This window comes from Notamacropus eugenii, chromosome 1, assembly GCF_028372415.1.
Source record: "Notamacropus eugenii isolate mMacEug1 chromosome 1, mMacEug1.pri_v2, whole genome shotgun sequence".
Taxonomy (NCBI): Eukaryota; Metazoa; Chordata; class Mammalia; order Diprotodontia; family Macropodidae; genus Notamacropus; species Notamacropus eugenii.
This window is the reverse complement of record NC_092872.1, coordinates 74556338-74574809: the sequence shown is the minus strand read 5'-3', so window position 1 is coordinate 74574809 and position 18472 is coordinate 74556338. Positions and strand designations below refer to the sequence as shown.

Below are 18472 nucleotides of genomic sequence, written 5' to 3'. Positions count from 1 at the left end.
GGCTGCTATTATCCCCCCCGGGGAAACTGAGGCTGACAGAGGCTAACTGACTTGCCCTGGCTCATACAGCTAGTCTGAGGCCAAATCTTGAACCCAGCGCCCTATTCGCTTCGCTGCAAGAGGCTTCAGGCTCGCAGGAATACGTGAAAAGCTGTTTTCGGAGGTAGCGTGACAGCGGGCATAACTGGCAACGTTTGCCCGTTTAAAGGGTGACCTGCTTAATGATCCGACGCTATCTGGATCTTCGGCAGACGCCAGACGCCCGGCCCTCGGCCCCCGGGGCAGTTTCTGGGGTCCACGAGCCCCTGGATCCCGCCCCCCTGGTCTCACTTCCTCAGCAGCCCGCGGGCACCCCAGGCCGGCGAGCCCGGCCCCGCTCAGACCCCGCTACCGCACGCTCCCAGGCCCTTCGACCTCTCGGCCCCACCACCCCCGGCAGCGGCGACGCCGTCTCGGTGAGTTATTTCGACCCTGCCGGGCCCCCGTAGCTCCCCTTCTCCAGCAGGTGGTTCTGGTTTTCTCCCCCAACTCCAGCCGCTCACGTCACTTGAGAACCTCTGCCCACGCGCCGCCGCCGCAACCAACCGAGAAAATAAACAAACCCCGAAACGGCCCGCTGGGGCGCGCGAGGCCCCGCCCCCTGCCCCGCCCTCCGCTCCCCACCCCCACCCCCGCCCCCAGGTCCGTCCAGCGCGACCCGGGGGCTGCCTGCGGCCGGGAGCGAGCCCTTCTCCCCTCCTCGCCACGTGAAATCCCGCTCCCCTCGACCCGCCCCGGGCCTTTCTGTGCCCCCTCCCCCCGCCCCCGGCTCCGCAGCTCGGTCTCTTCCCGGCGCCCGGGGCCCGTTATACAGCACCCCCTTCACCCTTCCGCGGCCCTGCGAGAAACGCCGCGGCGCGCGCAGAGCGAGCTGGGGTGAGTGAGTGCGCGTGCCGCGCAGGGCCGAGAGGCGCCCCCCGCCCCCCGCCCCCCCGGCGGCTGCCTCCCCTCCCCCCCACTCGGACCGTCTCGCGCCGCCGCCGCCGCGCTCCGCGCGCTCTCCCGTCTCCCCCGCGCCCCCGCCCCCCCTCCCAGTGGACGGAGGAGCCCGAGACCCAACGCCCAGCGCGGCCGGCCCCGAGGAGCCACCGCCGCGGCCAGCTAGCCGAGGAAGAGGAGGAGGACGGAGGCGGGGTGGGGGGAGCCGAGAAGGGGAACGCGGTGAGTTGGAGGAGGGACTCGGCCGAGTCCGGGCGAGCTGGCGGGGAGGACCCGCCTCCCCTCGGGCCCCGCAGCCTTGCCCTCGGCCTGGGGTGAAGGGCGCCTGGGGCAGCCCCCGGGGGCGGGGGCGAGGCCCGAGCTGGCCGCAGGGATGGAGAGGCGGGCCGGCGCAGGCCGCCCTCAGCCTCCTCCTGTCCTGTCCCCCAGCGGGGGCTCGGGCGTCCCTGACCTGGGGGTGCCCCCTCCCGGCGCGCCGCCCCTCGGGCTCCGCCGTGCCCGAGGATGCCCGGGGGCTCCCGACTGCAGGTGCCGGCCGGGCAGTGCCGGCCGCTGTGTGACTCTCGTCTTCCCCGCAGGTATCGGCTTGTCCTCGGGCCGCCCCGCGGTCCGGTCCGGCCCGGTTCCGGCCTGACCTCGCTCGGTGCTGACGAGATTGGGGCACCTGTTAACACCGCCGCAGTCCCGAATGAGGTAGAGTGGCTCTCTTCGTCGACGCGCGGTTCGCCTCCCACGGCTGGGGGAGTTGGGCTCGGGTAAAGACTTTGCCCCGGGAAGAATCTTGCCAGGGTTTGGGTGTCCTTTCATACACTTCAGGTCTCATTCTCTTAATAGCAGATGCCCTCAAAGTGTCTAAGTAGTTGTTGGACGGGACTCGGACAGAAGAAACTTACTTGATATATAGCCTTTGGGCCGTTAAAAACGTGCAATCCTAAATTAATAGGAACTCTTGTTTCCCCCCATGCGTCCCCTTTCTCTTGTTAAATCCCTCAGCCTTGGTCTGAGAAAGGGTACTGATCCAGAAAGCCTTTATTGAGCTCCTACTGTTTTCCAGGGACTGCGCTCAAATCTGAAGAGTGCAAAAAGGAACCGTTTCTGCCTTGAAAGAGGTGGTTTTGAGGCTAGGGCAGGGTGGAAATGTATATAAATATAGTACAGAGGATGGTGGGGGGATGAGAAATCCTCAGAAGATGCCATCTGAGCATTCCTGAAGGAAAAGAGGGGTTGTGAAAGGTCCAGTGAGGGGAAGTTGGAGCAAATTCATTATGGCAGGGTGGTTGAATTTGGGAAACAGCTAGGAAGGAGAGGAAATAAGGCTGGACAAGGGTCATTGGACCCTCAGAGCTTATTTCATACTGATCTTCTGATTTTTTTAAAAATAATTTTTTGGGGGGTTTTAACTAATTTTTTTCTTCAAACATTTAAAAATTTTATCTTTTTTTTGGTATCATCTTCATGTCTAAAACTATCCCTTCCTTACCCTACCCAACAAGCTACCTTTCGTAAGGAAAAACAAAAAAAGAGAGATTGCAAAGGTGTACATGTGTATGCAATACTCATAGTCTCTTATCTCTGTACAGAAAAGTAGGTTTTCTCAGCTCTTCTTCAGGGCCACACTTTTCATTGCAGTCGTCCAGGGCTCTTTTCTCTTGTTTTATTTCTTGTGGAAATGGAGTTTTAAAAATGAATTAGTGCCATCCACGTAAAATGTTAAAAGTTATTCATTACTTGGTGGGTTTTTCTCCAGCAAGTCTTTTCCAAATCTTTTAAGCATGCTAGATTGGATGCTTCACCTTTGAAAGGCTAATGTCACTTTGACGTTGTGATGAGACATCAGGATGGAACTTCATGGGAGTTGGAAGAATTTAGCCATAAAAATACAAGCCAGAAATATGCTTCTCATTTATTGTGAGTCACCCGTAGTAGATATCTAGCTTTCTTTTGTAACTTTGCTCACGTCTAAACTTTCTCCAACATGTGTCTACAATTAGATGTTTCAGTCTATTAATAACTAATTTTATAGCACTTCAAAATTCACAAAGACCCTTTGTCACAGCAGCCTGGAAAATAAATTATTGATAAGACATAATCCAAATATATTCCAAAAGTTAAATATAGATGGATTGAGGGATTATTAATTCTATGGCTTGCTTAGCTCAGTTACTATAGGTAAAAATAATTGCTAGCATTTAAGGTTTGTTAAGGGCCAGCATTTTCTAACATTGTGACACTGACAATCTTCCTTGAATGTAGAACAGTGAGGTGACATTCAGTGATGTGCTCAGCAGAAGTAGAGCAGTGCTACTCAGGTGTTTGCTGGTCTCACCAATTCATAGTCCTCTCTAGTGTGGTGTTTGTTTGAACGTTTGATATCTCTAAGAGTCAGTTCTTACTTTTTTCTTTGCTCTTTCCATCTGCTTACTTGATCTTTTATATGCCAGCCTTAACTTACATTTCTTCCCTTGATGTACTCTGTATTCCAGTCTAAGTGTACCTAGTAGCTAGTCCCAGAATTCAGCATTCCTTCTCCTCACTTTTCTGCATTTAAACAAGCTGACTCCATTCCTAGAATTCACTCCTTTTTCACCTCGACCCTTCAGGATTGTTCATTGTCAAGGTTAAATCCTTTCTCCATTGCCTCTAAGTTGTTCGTTGAGAAAGAAGGTATCTTGGGTTTTATTTTCTTTTGTTCTTGGATCTCCCCTATAGAAAATAAGTTCCTTGTTGATTTGGATTGTTTATTCTAGTCTTTGTATCCTTAGTGTCTGATACAGTTCGGTGTACATAATGAACCCTTAACGTTTTTTGATAAATTTCAGTTGTACATGTGTTATACTGTACTTGCCCTTTTCAAATCTTATCCCTAGGTCCATTTTCTCATAAGGTTAATATAATCTTGTTATGCTTCATTCTTTTGCTTTCTTCAGGATCTTTATTGTAGGTTGATTTCTTTGATAGGCCTTGTTCTATAATGTTGTTTATGATGCACTATCCTATAAGTCACAAAATAGTGCTTAGCTTGTAAATAAAATTAATATCCCTCCAAACCGTTGAACTGTATTTATTGATTAGTATGTTTTCTGGGCAGAAGCACACTGGTATCTTCAAAGGATGCTGAGCAAAAAGTCACCTGCTCATACTTTCTTATCCATCTCATCTACTTCCAACTTTAAAGAGGCTTTTCTGCCATAAAGAGATGTAGAGGAGGTTACCGTTCACCCCACTGGACTGTGCAGATATTCTCTCTTCTGTGTAAATTGGTATTTGTCTTGTTGTAAGTGGCCAATGCTTGCCACCTCCTTTATGGTTCTAATTTCCAGTGGCTAATTAAGCCATCTGCCACTTTTCCTTATTTCTTTTTCTTTAGGTATTCTGTTACTTTTTTTTACTCAGGAAAAGCCAGGCTTTTTATAAAACTTGCCAACTAATTACAACACACCTTTCCCTTCTATACAAAGTTCACTGAACTTTTCACCGAGTAATAGATGCAGTCTTGGCTCTTCTCAGCAGAATTTGTTGTTATTTGTTCAATGGCTAGTTCTTTGTCTGCCAAAGAATTTGGGGGAGGCCTCTATGTTTGGAGCCATTCCAGAAGTCTGACATCTTCTGGGAGCTTAGATGGATAACCCATCACCCATAGCTGAAGTTTTCTGTTTGATACTTTAAATATACTTAGTTGTGGATTAAGTATGCCTCCTACATAAGGAAAGTTGTTTTTACATGGTTTCTGCCATGATTTTATTCCTCATTTACCTAACATGTTCATTCATGTCCTTCCTTTCTTCCCTTATAGGGCCTCAAGGCATCATTTAATCTGAAACATGGAAATAAATTATTTCCAGCAGTGACTCTGGGGAAATACTTTGGACCAACAACTCTAAAATTGAGTTGTGAAGTTTGCAGTCCATTTTAAATTATGAAAAGTTTTAGATTGAAATTTAGCACGTTGACTGCAATCAAAATATTGTGTTCAGTTTATATTTCTTGAAGCGTCTATAGCACTTGAAAATTTTATCAGTTTTTAAACAAATCATCTGACTTGGGAAACTTTAAACAGAACGAATAATGTGTATGAGGCATATTTTAGTTGGGAAGCAAGGTTAAATATTTTTCCACATTGCAAATTTTTCCCCCCTTCAGATCCTCAACCAGCAAATGTGCTTCTAGGAAAATGTCAGACTTGAAAATAAAATACATGGGTGTGGTACCACCCCCAAATTACCAACTTCTTGAATTTCATATTTCAATGATAAGATAAAATGGTAATTACAAACAGTAATATTCATTTTTAAAGCAGTGGTGTCAAACTCAAAAAGAAATAGGGGTCACTAAACCATACATAAGGATCTCTGCCACATATTGACGTAGACAAACATTATCTATGTTCTGTTTTTGTTTATTTTATTAAATATTTCCTAATTACCTTTTAAACTGGTTCAGGCTTTACTACAGAGTGTAGCTGGCAACTGACATCACTGACTTAGACTGTAACTATTGATGTTTATGTATTTAAATGATTCATTATGTCACTAGTGTTTGCGTTCTTTTCACTGATGCATATTGCTATCATTCTACACTTTTATAGACTTTTTTGTGATTTTATGCAGCCACAAAATGTTATCACCTGATGGCCAACATTCTGGCAACAAAACTATTGGAACATAGGTTGATCCTGGACACGAGTCATGTAGCGTATTAGTACCTTTCCAGCTTGGTATAGGATTTGTCAAAGCATGCATTCCGATGGCAGAACCTTTTAAGAAAATATTTTCACATCATTAGAACTTTAATAAAGAATATGTATGTGCACACATTATTTTGTTTACTATCTGCTGGAGGTCTTAATCTTTAAATGACTCGCTTGTTTATGAGTGTTTTGGGGCAACTGCTTCAATATTTCATTTCCTCAATATATTTAGAATGTATATCTTGTTTCTTCTCAAAAATATGTTACTTTATAAAATTAAACACACAAAATAGGACAATTTTTAAAAGGCCAAAAACTAGTCAAAAGGAGTATATAAGTAATTATTATTACCAGGTACCTGGAATGAATTACAAAAATTGAGCAAGGATTTAGCTCTTAATTTCCTGGTATCTCAGGCAAAGAAGGAAAAAAAGGAAAAGATGGGAAATGTATGCACTTCATTCTCATTTTCTGATAAAAAAGATATACATATTATTTGAAGGTATTTTTTCCCTAGCATTGACCTAATGGAGAAATTTATTAGGTGGGTTCTTATATAAAGGATACTGGATAACGTTTTCAACTGATTCTGCAAAAGACACAAATATTGCTGTTTAAATCAACAATGCTTATAAGCAACCTTTTTTTTCCTAAGCTTGAGCATAGTATAGAATCTTGGAAAAGTATTTTTGCAGGGACCTCAGGTAAACTGGGTATGTTTTTTCTGATTATCCAGTGTAATATAGGGAAAGGAAAAGAACTTAGAATCTGGGAAAATAGATAGTCAGCATGTTCATCAGGGGCATTTACCCAGCCCACCACTTCCCCTGCATCTCTTCATCTCTTCTTTCATCTACCCACACTCCCTTCTCTCATCTCACATTTTCTCCAGATATATGAACTGAACCTTACTAGACTTCAGGAATTCAGAGTTGACTGATCTGAGTAACTATATTGATAATATTCTCAGCTCTTGACTAAAGAATGATAAAAGTATACTTCTAATGTACAGAAGGCCAATTAAACATTCTGTTAAACGTTTAGGAGCCTCACTTCTCTTTACACTTTCAAATATGTCTTTAGACTCAAGCAGCTATAGGAATTTAGTACCTGGAAGAGTTGGATTCTAAGCTAACATCACAAATCTGCTGGCAGGTCCCTTTATTCACACAGTCATAGAGCAAATGGCATGGAAGGAGGACTACATGTGTCAGGGGCTGGCTACAAAGCTTCCTACATTTAAAAGCCAATAATTTCCTCAACCAGGTCCTTGGAATTTTCTCAGACTCTCAGATAAGACAGAGTCCTATTCATAGAAGAGAGATTTTTGGCCTAAACAATTTTAATGGACAGATGTTACCAGACAACTACCTCAACCACAAAAGAAAGTCATTTTTCCAGTTGGACATCTGATTTCAGGTAAAACGCTTATCTTGATGGATGTGCCAAGATCATTAACTTAATCACCCTCCTTTTTTCAAGTAGATAAATTAAGTGACCTGTTGAATATAGGTAGTTACTTAGTTTTTATCCAGTTAAGAGTTGAAAAATGTTTGCCAAATTTGGTCTTATTAATTTTGATATGTTGCAAAAAGAGTCTGTGTAAATAGAGAGCTAGCTCAAAGCCAAGGAGAGCCTGAATTCAAATCCTGCCTGACACTTGATGACTTGGTGACTGGGCAAGTCTTTTAACCTCTCAATACTCCTTGCAACTCTTTATGAATGTGAGACAGGTGGCATTTTAAGTTTTACAGATTTGCCAAGTTTTTTACATACTTCATTTCATCTGGTCTATTTAAACCTAGCTCACATTTTTCAACAATGATTTCATTGAGAAGTTTTGTCAAATGCTATGCCAAAATATAGGTAGTATTTCTTGTCTATGGTAATCCTTTGTTCCACTAGTTTAGTAATGCTGTCAGGAATGAAATTCAGTCTATTTTTGATGAACCTGTTTTGGCTCTTAGGGATCACTGATTCCTTTTCTAAAAATGCTCACAAATCTCTTTAATATGTCAGTGTTTTGCCAAGAATGTCAAGTTTACTGTTCTGGTAATCTGAAGATTGCATTGTCTTTGCCTTTTGAAAATTGGAACAGCATTTATCTCCAGTCTTACGGTACCTTTTCAAAGATCAGCAACTTAGCAATCATATGTACCAGTTCAGAACTATATCCAAATGTACTTTCTAGGTCTGGTAAATTGAATTCATTGAAAGCAGCTACCTGTGCTCCTTAATTTCCATATCTTAGGTCTCGGTTTCCTGTTAACCACTTTGGTTTTGTCCTTTCCAGTTCAGATATGTTCTCCATGGTAAAGAAAACAAGCCAGAGAAGAGTTATTTTCCTTCTATTGGCAGGACACATCTTCTTTGATATTTCTCCAGCTAAAATTAAAATATTTTTATTTTGGCATAAGGTTTTGTTTCTGACCACCCTCATTTTAAAAAGATTAACCAGTATATTTATACTGATTGACTTTAGAGACAGGTAATTTAGGACAAAATTCTTGTGTCTTAAAGATCCTTACTTGTGTCTCCCTATAGAAAACTTTAGAAAGGTGCAAAAGAGATATAGCATTGTATAATAAGAAGTCTGACCTTGGAGTAATAAAGACCTGGATTCAGATCTTACATATTTTTGGATAGTTTTCCTTTCTCAGAAATTTTTCTTATTCAGGACTATAAATTTGCCTTTATGTAACTTCTGCCGCATCTAGTTCTCTCTAGGGACAAGATGAATAAATTATTCCTACTTACAGATCAAACTCAATATATCCCTTATAGAATTCATTCCCTGCTGTACCTCTCCATACCACCCCTACCCTCCATGTTTCCCTCTTCCAGACTTCCCTATTTCTGATAGTCACCACCATCCTTGGATTCACATAGATTTTAAACCTCAGAGTCAACCTCCCTTACCCAATATATACTTGCCAAGTCTTGTTGATTTTATCTCCACATCTTTTATTCTGTTCCTTTTCTCTTAACTAGCCATTACCCTAGTTTAGCTTCTCATCACTTTTCACCTGTTATAGTAGCCTCAAAAATTCCAGCCCCTCTTTGTCCAGTTAATTCTCCACACAGCTGTCAAAGTGATATTCCTGAAACTCAGGGTTGTATGACTCTTCTGCTTAAGTTCCATTGGTTTCCTGTATTTTCATCACTAGGACGAAAATACAAACTTCTCTGTTTGGCGTTTGAAGTCTTTCACCTGGCTCCAAACTGCCTTTCCAGCCAAATCATATATTATTCCCCTTCACATATACTTTGTTCCAGGAAAACTGACTTATTATTCCTCACATATGACATTCCGTTGCCATGCCTTTGTATATTCATAAATGTAATGAGCTCCCTTCTGTCTCTTAGAATTCTTTTTTTCTTTCAGTCAACTCACATATTCTTATACGACCCTTTCTTGATCCACCCCCCAGCTGCTAGTGTTTCTGCAACAAATTGCTTTGTATTGATTGTTTTTTAATGTATTATATATATTCTTATACTTACGGTGTATATATGTTTGTAACTTCAAGGACCCCAGCACACACAGCAGGGCCTGCTCTACAGGTTCTTAGATCTGCTCTTCTAAAAGGAAAGCAACTTTGGAGACTTCAGCAATCTATTTTAATTAAGCACATGTATCATTCACTTAGTTTAGGGGAAAAAGTCAGCACCCTGAACTTAAGAAAAAATATAAAGAAATAAAGATGAACAGACAGGGCTTCCAACCATCAGATCATAAGCAATACATACATCACAGATCAACAGACAGACCCAACTGTCTGACCATACAAACACAGTTACCAGAGAGATAAGCACCAGCATGGTTTTCAAGGTGGGGGGAAGGATAAGGGGGGTTTCTTAGCAGCTCCCCTGAGCCTCATCTGGCCAAACCAACACTTCCAATGAGTAAGCCCCAAAACAAAACCTCACCTCAGAGTATTTGTACACTTCTTGGAGCCAGAAGGCAGGACCCTCTGACCCAGTGCCTCATCAGAAACTAACAAAAGGTGTTGAGGCCTATGAATGTTCAGGGAAGAGCTTTAACTCTTCCCCCTACCCACCATTAACCTTAAATTACCATTACAGTGTCTCATTTCCTTCAACCACTCCTAATACAGCCTGAACTTGAACCTGTGCACCATCCTGATGGCTCTCTTCTGTGTGTTAATGTTAGTATCCTCAAACCATGGCATGGAGCTCAGTGGCAAAATTCATAGAAGAGTAGATTCTTGGAATCAAGAAGACTGCAATTCAAATCCTGACTTGGACACTTAATAGTGGTGTGACCCTGGCAAGTCGCTTAACTTTTTTTGTCTCAGTATCCACATTTGTAAAATGGAGCTAATAGTATCTTCTCTGCTATGGCTATTTTTGAGGATCAAATGAGGTAACATATGCAAAGCACTTTATTAACCTTAAAGCTCCATGTAAATTTCAGCTATTGCTATTATGCTGTACTTTAATTAAAAAGATTTGATCAGTAAAATTTGGATTCAGCCAGCTTGCCAAACTTAAGGAGCTAGAAGTCTCCATGTAGCCTCAAGGCCCCAGGTTCCCCACTACTGCAGTCTAACCCATTTACTCAAACTCTTCCCCCCCGCCCCCCACACACAGTATAGGCACTTATAAACCTATCCTTATAAATGTATATATTTATGTTTGTACAGTGATGAGCAGTTTTGTCATTTATCTTCCTAACTACAGTATTGTAAAGATGAGCGACTATAAAATTATTTCAAAATTTTCAGCTCTTTCCTCGTTCTAAAAATGGATAATACTTTAACATGTCCTGTAAGTAGAAAGCAGATCCATCTTATTTTTAGGAATTTGGGGTGGAATATATTTAGAAAAATATATTTACTTCGACTCAAGAAAATAATCTAAGTACCTATTTAAGTACTACTGTGGTACCTTTCCATGATCTAATTATTATGGCATACATTATGATTTTTGTTTTATTCATGTTGCTGTTTCATTAATTCCTCACTTTGGACATTTCTTAAAAATACATAGTTTATGAACAGGTCTGTGTTCTAACACTGGGTTAAAACTAAACTTATAGTAAGGAAAAACAGGCTTCTTGGAGAGCATACTACATTGATTTCTTTTATTTATCTTTCATTTTCAGGAATTCTCTGATAGACTTTTCTTAAGAGAGTCATCTTTACCATGGCTTCAGCTGTGATCAGTTCTGTTCCCACTACTGCTTCTCGTTTTGCTCTTTTGCAAGTAGATAGTGGCAGTGGTTCTGATTCTGAGCCTGGGAAGGGCAGAGGTCGGAATCCTGGAAAATCCCAAACTTTGGGGAGCAAACCAACCACAAATGAAAAGAAGAAAGAGAAAAGAAGAAAGAAGAAGGAACAGCAGCAGAGTGAAGCAAATGAGGTAGCATGAAAGTTAACTGGCTTAAGAGATTTTTTTGTGTTTGTCTAAAGACCCATGTCCGCTTATTAGGGAGGGTTTGTATTTCCAAAAATTTTCAGAGTTAATTGTGTAATAAACATTTTAAAGTAGATTTTTCACTTGGGAAAAATATAAAAAATAGCCTGCCATATGGATGGGCAAAAGCCTGCCTTAACTTGGAAAAACCTGGCTTGAAGTCCAGCCTTTGGACAGATTGGGCAAATTACTGAACTTTTCAGGTTCACAGGTAGGTTTCTAAGACTTTAAAGTTTGAGAATAGTTGCCAGTCTGCGTTAGCAGAGGGAATTTTCTCACTGGAGGTACTCTTGTCATACCAGTGCAGGTCTGGACCACCTACCCTCCTGCCTCCCCCAAAGAACAGTGGAGACAATTAAAAACAAAGATCCTTAATAAAGTTTTGTTTTGTTTTAGAAAAATTAATCAGATAAATGTTTCGTCTCATATTTTTACATTTACTCAACTTCTTGAGTCTTTAAGAGTGATTTTTCTACCATACCCACTTTTTACAATGTCTGTTTAAAATGTTTTTCCTCAGATTATTTAAAGGAGAAAACTTTCTAAGACTTTCTGACTCTCATTTAGAATTTTTGGATGCCCCTGTACTATTGTGCTGAGTGGTTGTTATTTTGAAGTTGGGGATGTGAAGAACAGAACGTAGGGTTACATATCTGTAGTGTTGTGGCAGTCATTTCTAATTTACAGTTGAAGAGAATGAGATTCAGAAATGTTAGGTGACTTTATGGAGGGTCAAAATAAGTCACTGGGAAAGCCAGGACTTTTAGGTCTAATGATACTAAAATAATGCTTTACAAAAATTGTTCTACTTACCAGGTAAGATGATGAAAGAGACTCTATTACAACAAAACTTCCTCACACATCCTTTAAATTAGATTATTTTCATGGTATCTCGGACAAACTGGCAGGAAGAACAAGTTAACAACAGGACCACCAGCGAGGAGGGTTCCTTGTAGAGTTTATGCTTAAGTGAAGGTCCTAAGGGTGGCTGTAGCAGGGACTAGGGTACTCAGTTCCAAGGGCTTTATATTCTCATCTAAATCAGACTGAAAAAAAGAATGAAAGTATCATCTCAGCCTATGGAACTTTTTCTTTTGCATTCCTGTGGATCCAGATTTTTTATAGTTTGTGCATAATAACCTCCTTGCCTGGTGTCTCTTTTCTCAGTCCATTCTCCCTGCCAGTCTGTCCTATATACCATGAAAATAATGCAATCAAAATATCTGAGGTAGTTGTACTATACTGGAAGGAACGTACATTTTTATCATCTTCTCAGATCTGTCAGTATCTCTTATTGGTGAGGCAGGTTGTTTGGTATTATTTAGAGCTAGAAGACTTGGATTTTGAGTTTGAGTCTTGACTTTGGCATTGATGAATAGTTTGACCTTGGTTTAACACCTCAGAGCCTCAGTTTCTTCATATGTGAATTGGAAATAATACTTGTTCTTATATACCTTAACTGGGTTTTTAGGATCAGATGAATAATCTAAGTAAAATACTTGGTAAGTTATAGGAAGTTATATTAAATATTATTAAATATTATCTTAATAATGGTGTTTGGATTATCTGAAGAACCCTGCTGTGGCTCCTGTCCCAGTTGCCTTAAAAGTCAAATGAAAATTTATGATCCTGGGTTTTTTTAAACCTTACATTTTTTTCCTCTTTCTCTCACCTACTTTACCTTGATTTTTAAGGGGAAATACTGTGTGATTTTATATTAACTTCAAGAATTAGTTCCTCCATTCATCACATCCAGGATGTCAGTGGTTAGTTTACCCAGGGTTGATCAGGTTATTAAACAAACTTTTGTTTTGTTAACCATTTAAAAGTAACTCTTTTATGCCTTGCAGTTCTATCTTAAAATCACACTGATTTTTCTGTTCTCCAGTCTTAATAACTTTGTACTTTTAGAATAAAAGGAATTAAAGAATTGATAAAGTAGTCTTATGGTAGAGTGATTATTTTAATTTTCATTGTCAACCCATGACTATTATCAAATTAGGACCTAAACACAGTATTCCATTATTATATTTTATCTGTTTTCTCATTTGTAAAAATTAGATTAGACTTGATTTCCAAAGTCCCTTCTAACTGTAAACCCTATATTCATGGTATAGAGCTTTACAGTTTACAGTATACTTTGAATTATAAGACCCTCACAACAAATCTGTGAATTAAATAGTAAAGATATTCTCTCTTTTACAAATGAGGAAATTGGGGGTACAAATATACAGATAAGTAGTTTGCCAAATGGCACATGGCTGCTTATTGGTATTGAAACTGGAACTCAAGTATTCTGATGCCAAATGCAGTACTCTTACCACTATATCTCACTGCCTTTCAAAATAACATTATTAGTGCCCACAAAGATTTCAGCAAACACAATGGTTATTTACTTGGTTTTAGTAACTGGTTGACTAATCAGGATAATTTTAATTCCTAGTCACCAATAACCTAGCTAATTAGCTGATAGCAGTATACATGCTTTGTTGTTGTCCTTTCAGCTTAGGAATATTGCTTTTAAGAAGATTCCCCAGAAATCCTCCCAGGTAGTTTGTAGCTCTCAGCATGAGCTTTCGTTGCCAAACCCAGTGCAGAAAGACTTACAAGAAGAAAATTGGCAAGAGTGGAGACAAAGAGATGAACAGGTACAGTTTACTAGATCATTATTTTTCTTCATTCTTTGTTGCAATTACTAATGTGAATTTGTGAATTTCATGTTAACATAAAAATGACTTACTAAGAGTAACATGTTCATCTACCACTTTGTCAATGAATAATAGTAATTATACTTATTGTAGTAGAATGAAGTTTTCCACAACGCTGTACAATTCTTTTAAGTTGTGCTACTTTTTATACCAAAATTTCAATACAGCTGCTACCATGAAGTATTATCCTCTGTATCTGTATTAGATGAGTCTAATCTCTCTTTCATATGATAGGACCTTAAATGTTCAAAGGAACCTATAATGAACTCTTCCTCCTTCCCCACTCCTAATTTTCTCTTTTCTAAATTAAACATCTCAGTTTCTTATACCATTCTTTATGTGACATAGCTAGGTACTTATTTGTGTCTTATTTTCCCCCTTAGATTGTAAACCCATTGTGGATAAGTGCCAAAGAAAACCTTAGAGTGACATGAGACATTTGAGGGGGGAGGGATAATTTATCCATAGAGGATTAAGAGAAAGCATTTCATGGAGGAAATGTCAACTTAACTTGGCTTTGAGCATGAAGAAATGTAGAGCAAATGAATTCAGGTATGTGGGAAAATGCATCTAAAGGCACTGAGAAAAAGAAGGAAGAGATCTGGGAATAGAAAGTCTCATTTTGCTAGAATGTAGTGTTCATAAGGGACCTAGGATAAAAAAGGATGGAAAGATAGAAAGGAGCCATGTACTGGAAGGTCTTGAATGCCAGACTGAGGAGTTTCTGCTTTAAATAATTAGAACCCATGGAAAGTTTTTTAAATTTTTGATTAGCACTGATAAAATGACTTGCAGTACTAGATTGATTGTACGAAGGAAAGACTAAAGGAAGGGAGCAAGGGAAGAGATTATCAGGGGAGAAAAAAGGTCAAGAAGAGAGCTTCAGGGGTACCTCTAATTTGGGGAGTAAAAAGAGCTAGGGAAAGACAGGAATATTCAAACAGTGTACCAGTTTTTAATTTCCTTTTTTTCCCTTTTTAGGAAAGGATCAATATTTTCCATCTTGAGGGGCATTCTCTACCATATGCAAAATAATTGTTCACTAATATGCTTCTCCCCTCAAGTGAATCTCTTTGTAGATGTGCATCTTTTTGATATATAATGCCTACTCCACTCCTTCCCTGTCAAGTTTATTTCTATTGAAAGTATGCTCTTTCATTGCCAGATTCTAATCATAACTCCTATCTCATAAAGGCTGTAGTAAAACCATAAGGTTTCATTAAAAATTGAAGTTCATTTTGTTTATTAACCATACTCTATGTTGGTATATCCAGTAGTGCTTAAGATGCAGTATACCTCCAGAGCCCACCAGGAGCCGATGACTCAAAGCTCTGAGCATCAGAAATTCTTCTGAATTTGATTTTAGGCCAGTTATATCATTTACCTAGGAGGATAGATAGCAAATCCAAGCACTCAGTCTCTCAGTGCTCTGTGAATCAAGTACTGATTCTACCAAGTAAGTAGCAGTACAACGTACAGAGCATAGTTCCCCAGAATAAAGAAAATATACTGATTACCTGGTCAAACGTATGTTCTTTTATTTATACATTAAATCACATTATGAATCAACTGTTTTAAATAACTAAATCCTTTTCAGCAGTGTAGGCAACATCGAAAAGGATAGGAATTAAATGTATTTAAAATTATCTAATATTAAAATACCATTGCAAAAAAAGGTTGTTTATTGAGGTAATTATTTAAAACATTTCAGAATTCATATACTCACCTGTTTCTCAAATATTTTTGTGAAGCTATGTACCAACTAATTGTTAGATTGTAACTTAGGAGATAATATTCTATTTGATGAGTTCTTCATTTCAGCTTGGTGAAGTTTCAGGGTATAAGCCTTTTGAGTCATCTGAGAGGGATTTAGTATTTAATGTGGATATGCCTAATGGCATTTTGCTTTTAAGACACAGGAACTCCAATATAGTTGGTGGGCTGGGTCTCAAAAGAATGAACTCAGCCCTTTGCCCTGTCTGATTTTCTCTGTTGCTTAGACTTACCCTGGTCAGAAGACAGACCAGCACAAAGCAGAGTAGATCTGCATTGGGGTAGGAGTATTGCTGCTATGTGGAGTTTCCTCTCTACCACCAGCAGTTTGATAGCCACTATTTGCAGAAACACAGGGCAGAGGTAGATCTGCTTGTGCACAGCCTGAGATGGTAGTTAAGGGTACTCCACAGCAGTGTTGGTGAATCCTAGCTCCTGGTGGAAGACAGGGCAGTTTCAAGTTCCCTAGGCAGCATGATCCTGTAATCTAGCTTTTTATAACAGAGAAGGGAGATTTCAAGGGTAGCTGGGAAGTTTGGAGGAGTAGTCTCATAAAAACGAGAGTTACTAAATTCAAGAACTTGAACCTTTTAGAAACATGGAATTATGACCTGGAAGCCATAAACTTATTTTTTGTATTTTCCAACAGTAATTAAGCACCTGCAATGTGCCATGCACCATGCTAAGTACTTGGGCATGCCATTAGTAAAAAGACATCGCTGCCCTCAATGTGCTTACAATCAAAAGATTTTGATAATTGTATTTTATATAACTGATTTCCTGTGCAATGCTATGTGTTTTGTTTTATTCATTTAAAAACATTCAGTGAAGGGGGCTTTATATATAGACTTGATAGACTCCCAAGGGGTCCATAACGCAAAAAAGATTAAGAACCCTTATTCTCAAGAGAAGGCAATTTTCTCGTATGCTTTATGGAGAAAGAAGAGGATCATCCGCTTAAAATTTTATTCAGCATTCTACTGGGAGAACAACGCTAGTGAGTTATTCAGATAGTGAAGTTCCTATGGGAAGGGGATTGTTTGTTCAACAGCCCCCAAAGTATTTTTACCTTTTGGGGGAAGTCAACAGTAAGATGATATTAGTGTTGGTTGTGAGTTCCATGGATGGAAAAAGGGACAAGGATGTATGTCTAAGTGTTGTTTCTTAGCAACGCAGTGTGAGTTCCCTTCTTGGAGAAGTCAACGAGCTATTTGAGTACTGTATATTTTTTTGTGTGTATTTGTATATGGACACTTGTGTCATTTGTATCATAAACATCTTGTAGGATGAAATAAAGGTACTCTACCCAGTATATATTTGGTACTTTGTTTATAGGGAGTTGAAAGCCCCTTTTACTCCAATTTGGGAAAATTTAGATACATTGTGAATATACTGGATTTTTCTAGAGAAACCACAGGTGGAAGCTTTGAGCCAAAAAGATATTTTTAAATCAAATTTGTTTTTTTCAGTTAAGTTTTTTTTCTCTCCATTTCACTCTTCCCTCGAAAAGAAAAAACAATACCCTTGTGTCAAATGTTCATCAAGCAAAACAGATTCCTACGTAGGTCGTGACCAGACATTTATGTCTCATTCTGCATATTGAATCCGTAACCTCTCTGTCAGAAGGAGGATAACATGCTTCATCTTTTGGTACTGTAGAATAATGCTCATTCGTTGGATCCCTCAGAGTTCTTGAGTCTTGTACAATTGCTTGTCTTTACAATATCGTTTTATGAATTGTTAATTTTGTTCTGCTCATTTTTTTTTGTGTGAGTTCAAGTCTTCCCAGGTTTCTCTGAAACAATCCCTTTTCATCATTTCTTATGGTATAGTATTCCATTACATTCATTTACCTTAATTTGCCCAGCTGTTCCCCAGTTGATAAATATTCCTTTACCTGAAAGATGATTTAGTTTGCATTTATATTTTAGTGATTCAGAGTATTTTTCATGAGGCTACCCCTAGCTTGGATTCTTTTCCTTTGAGAACTACCTGTTTATATCTTTTGTGTCATGTTTAGTTGATTTTCAGTCATATCCCACTCTTTGTGACCTCATTTGGAGTTTTCTTGGCAAAGATACAGGAGTAGTTTGCCATTTCCTTCTGCAGCTCATTTTATGGTTGAGGTGCTGAAGCAAACAAGGTTAAATGACTTACCCAGGGTCAAACAGCTAGTTAGCATCTGAGGCTAGCCATGAACTCAGGAAGACTAATATTCCTAACTACAGATGCAGTACTGTATCCACAGAGCCACCTAGCTGTCTCTTGTATCTTTTGACCATTTACCAATTAGGAAATAGCTCTTTTTCTTATGAATTTGTATCAGTTTCTTTTATCTTGGAAATTAAATTTTTATTAGAGAAGCTTACTGCCACTTCTTTTTTTTTTTTTTGCCCTAACCATTTGGCTATGTTTGGCTAAAGAGGTATTGTGAACTTTTTTGTTGGTAGGTGAGGGGGTACAGCATGTCAGTCTCTAGCATCAAACTTAATTTGTATGAACCAGGTCCTTTGGGGCTAGGGGCCTGGGTCATAGGTCACGTAATGATACTGGTTTAATTGTTTTTTCAATGTCCTCTTTTGGAATTATGTTCATGAGGAGGTTTACCAACTAGACTAAAATAATTAGACCTCCTAAATTTTAGTCATTTTATCAAAAAAGTTGTTTTGCACTGTATTCACCAATTGCGTACTGGAATCTAATTGCTTTTTATAAAAATAAAAACCATTCTCAAAGAATGAAGTTTCATTTCATTAAGGCTACATGGTAAAGAAAGCCCCATAGCCTCTCAACTGCTGCTCAATCCTCTTCTTCTCTCTGCCCCCTCCATTTCCCAAAATGTCTTGAATAAGTCATACTTGTGAATGAATCAGTTCTCATTTGGAAA

General features: G+C 39.6%; 1 protein-coding gene across 20 annotated transcripts in view; it reads left to right on the top strand.

The window, feature by feature from the left end:
- The first annotated feature begins 545 nt into the window (after positions 1-545).
- GKAP1 (G kinase anchoring protein 1) overlaps positions 546-18472 on the top strand; it is a 56521-nt gene continuing 38594 nt past the window's right edge. For 4 of the 20 annotated variants that reach the window (XM_072605449.1, XM_072605420.1, XM_072605381.1 and 1 more), the window contains exons 1-4: positions 546-915; positions 1557-1671; positions 10794-11050; positions 13609-13752. In XM_072605449.1, coding sequence (XP_072461550.1) covers positions 10835-11050; positions 13609-13752 — 360 coding nt within the window. In that variant the 5' untranslated portion in view covers positions 546-915; positions 1557-1671; positions 10794-10834. Of the gene's footprint in view, positions 1201-1556; positions 1734-6931; positions 7085-10793; positions 11051-13608; positions 13753-18472 lie in introns of all 20 variants that reach the window. The other 16 variants (XM_072605500.1, XM_072605466.1, XM_072605434.1 and 13 more) reach the window with 8 other exon arrangements.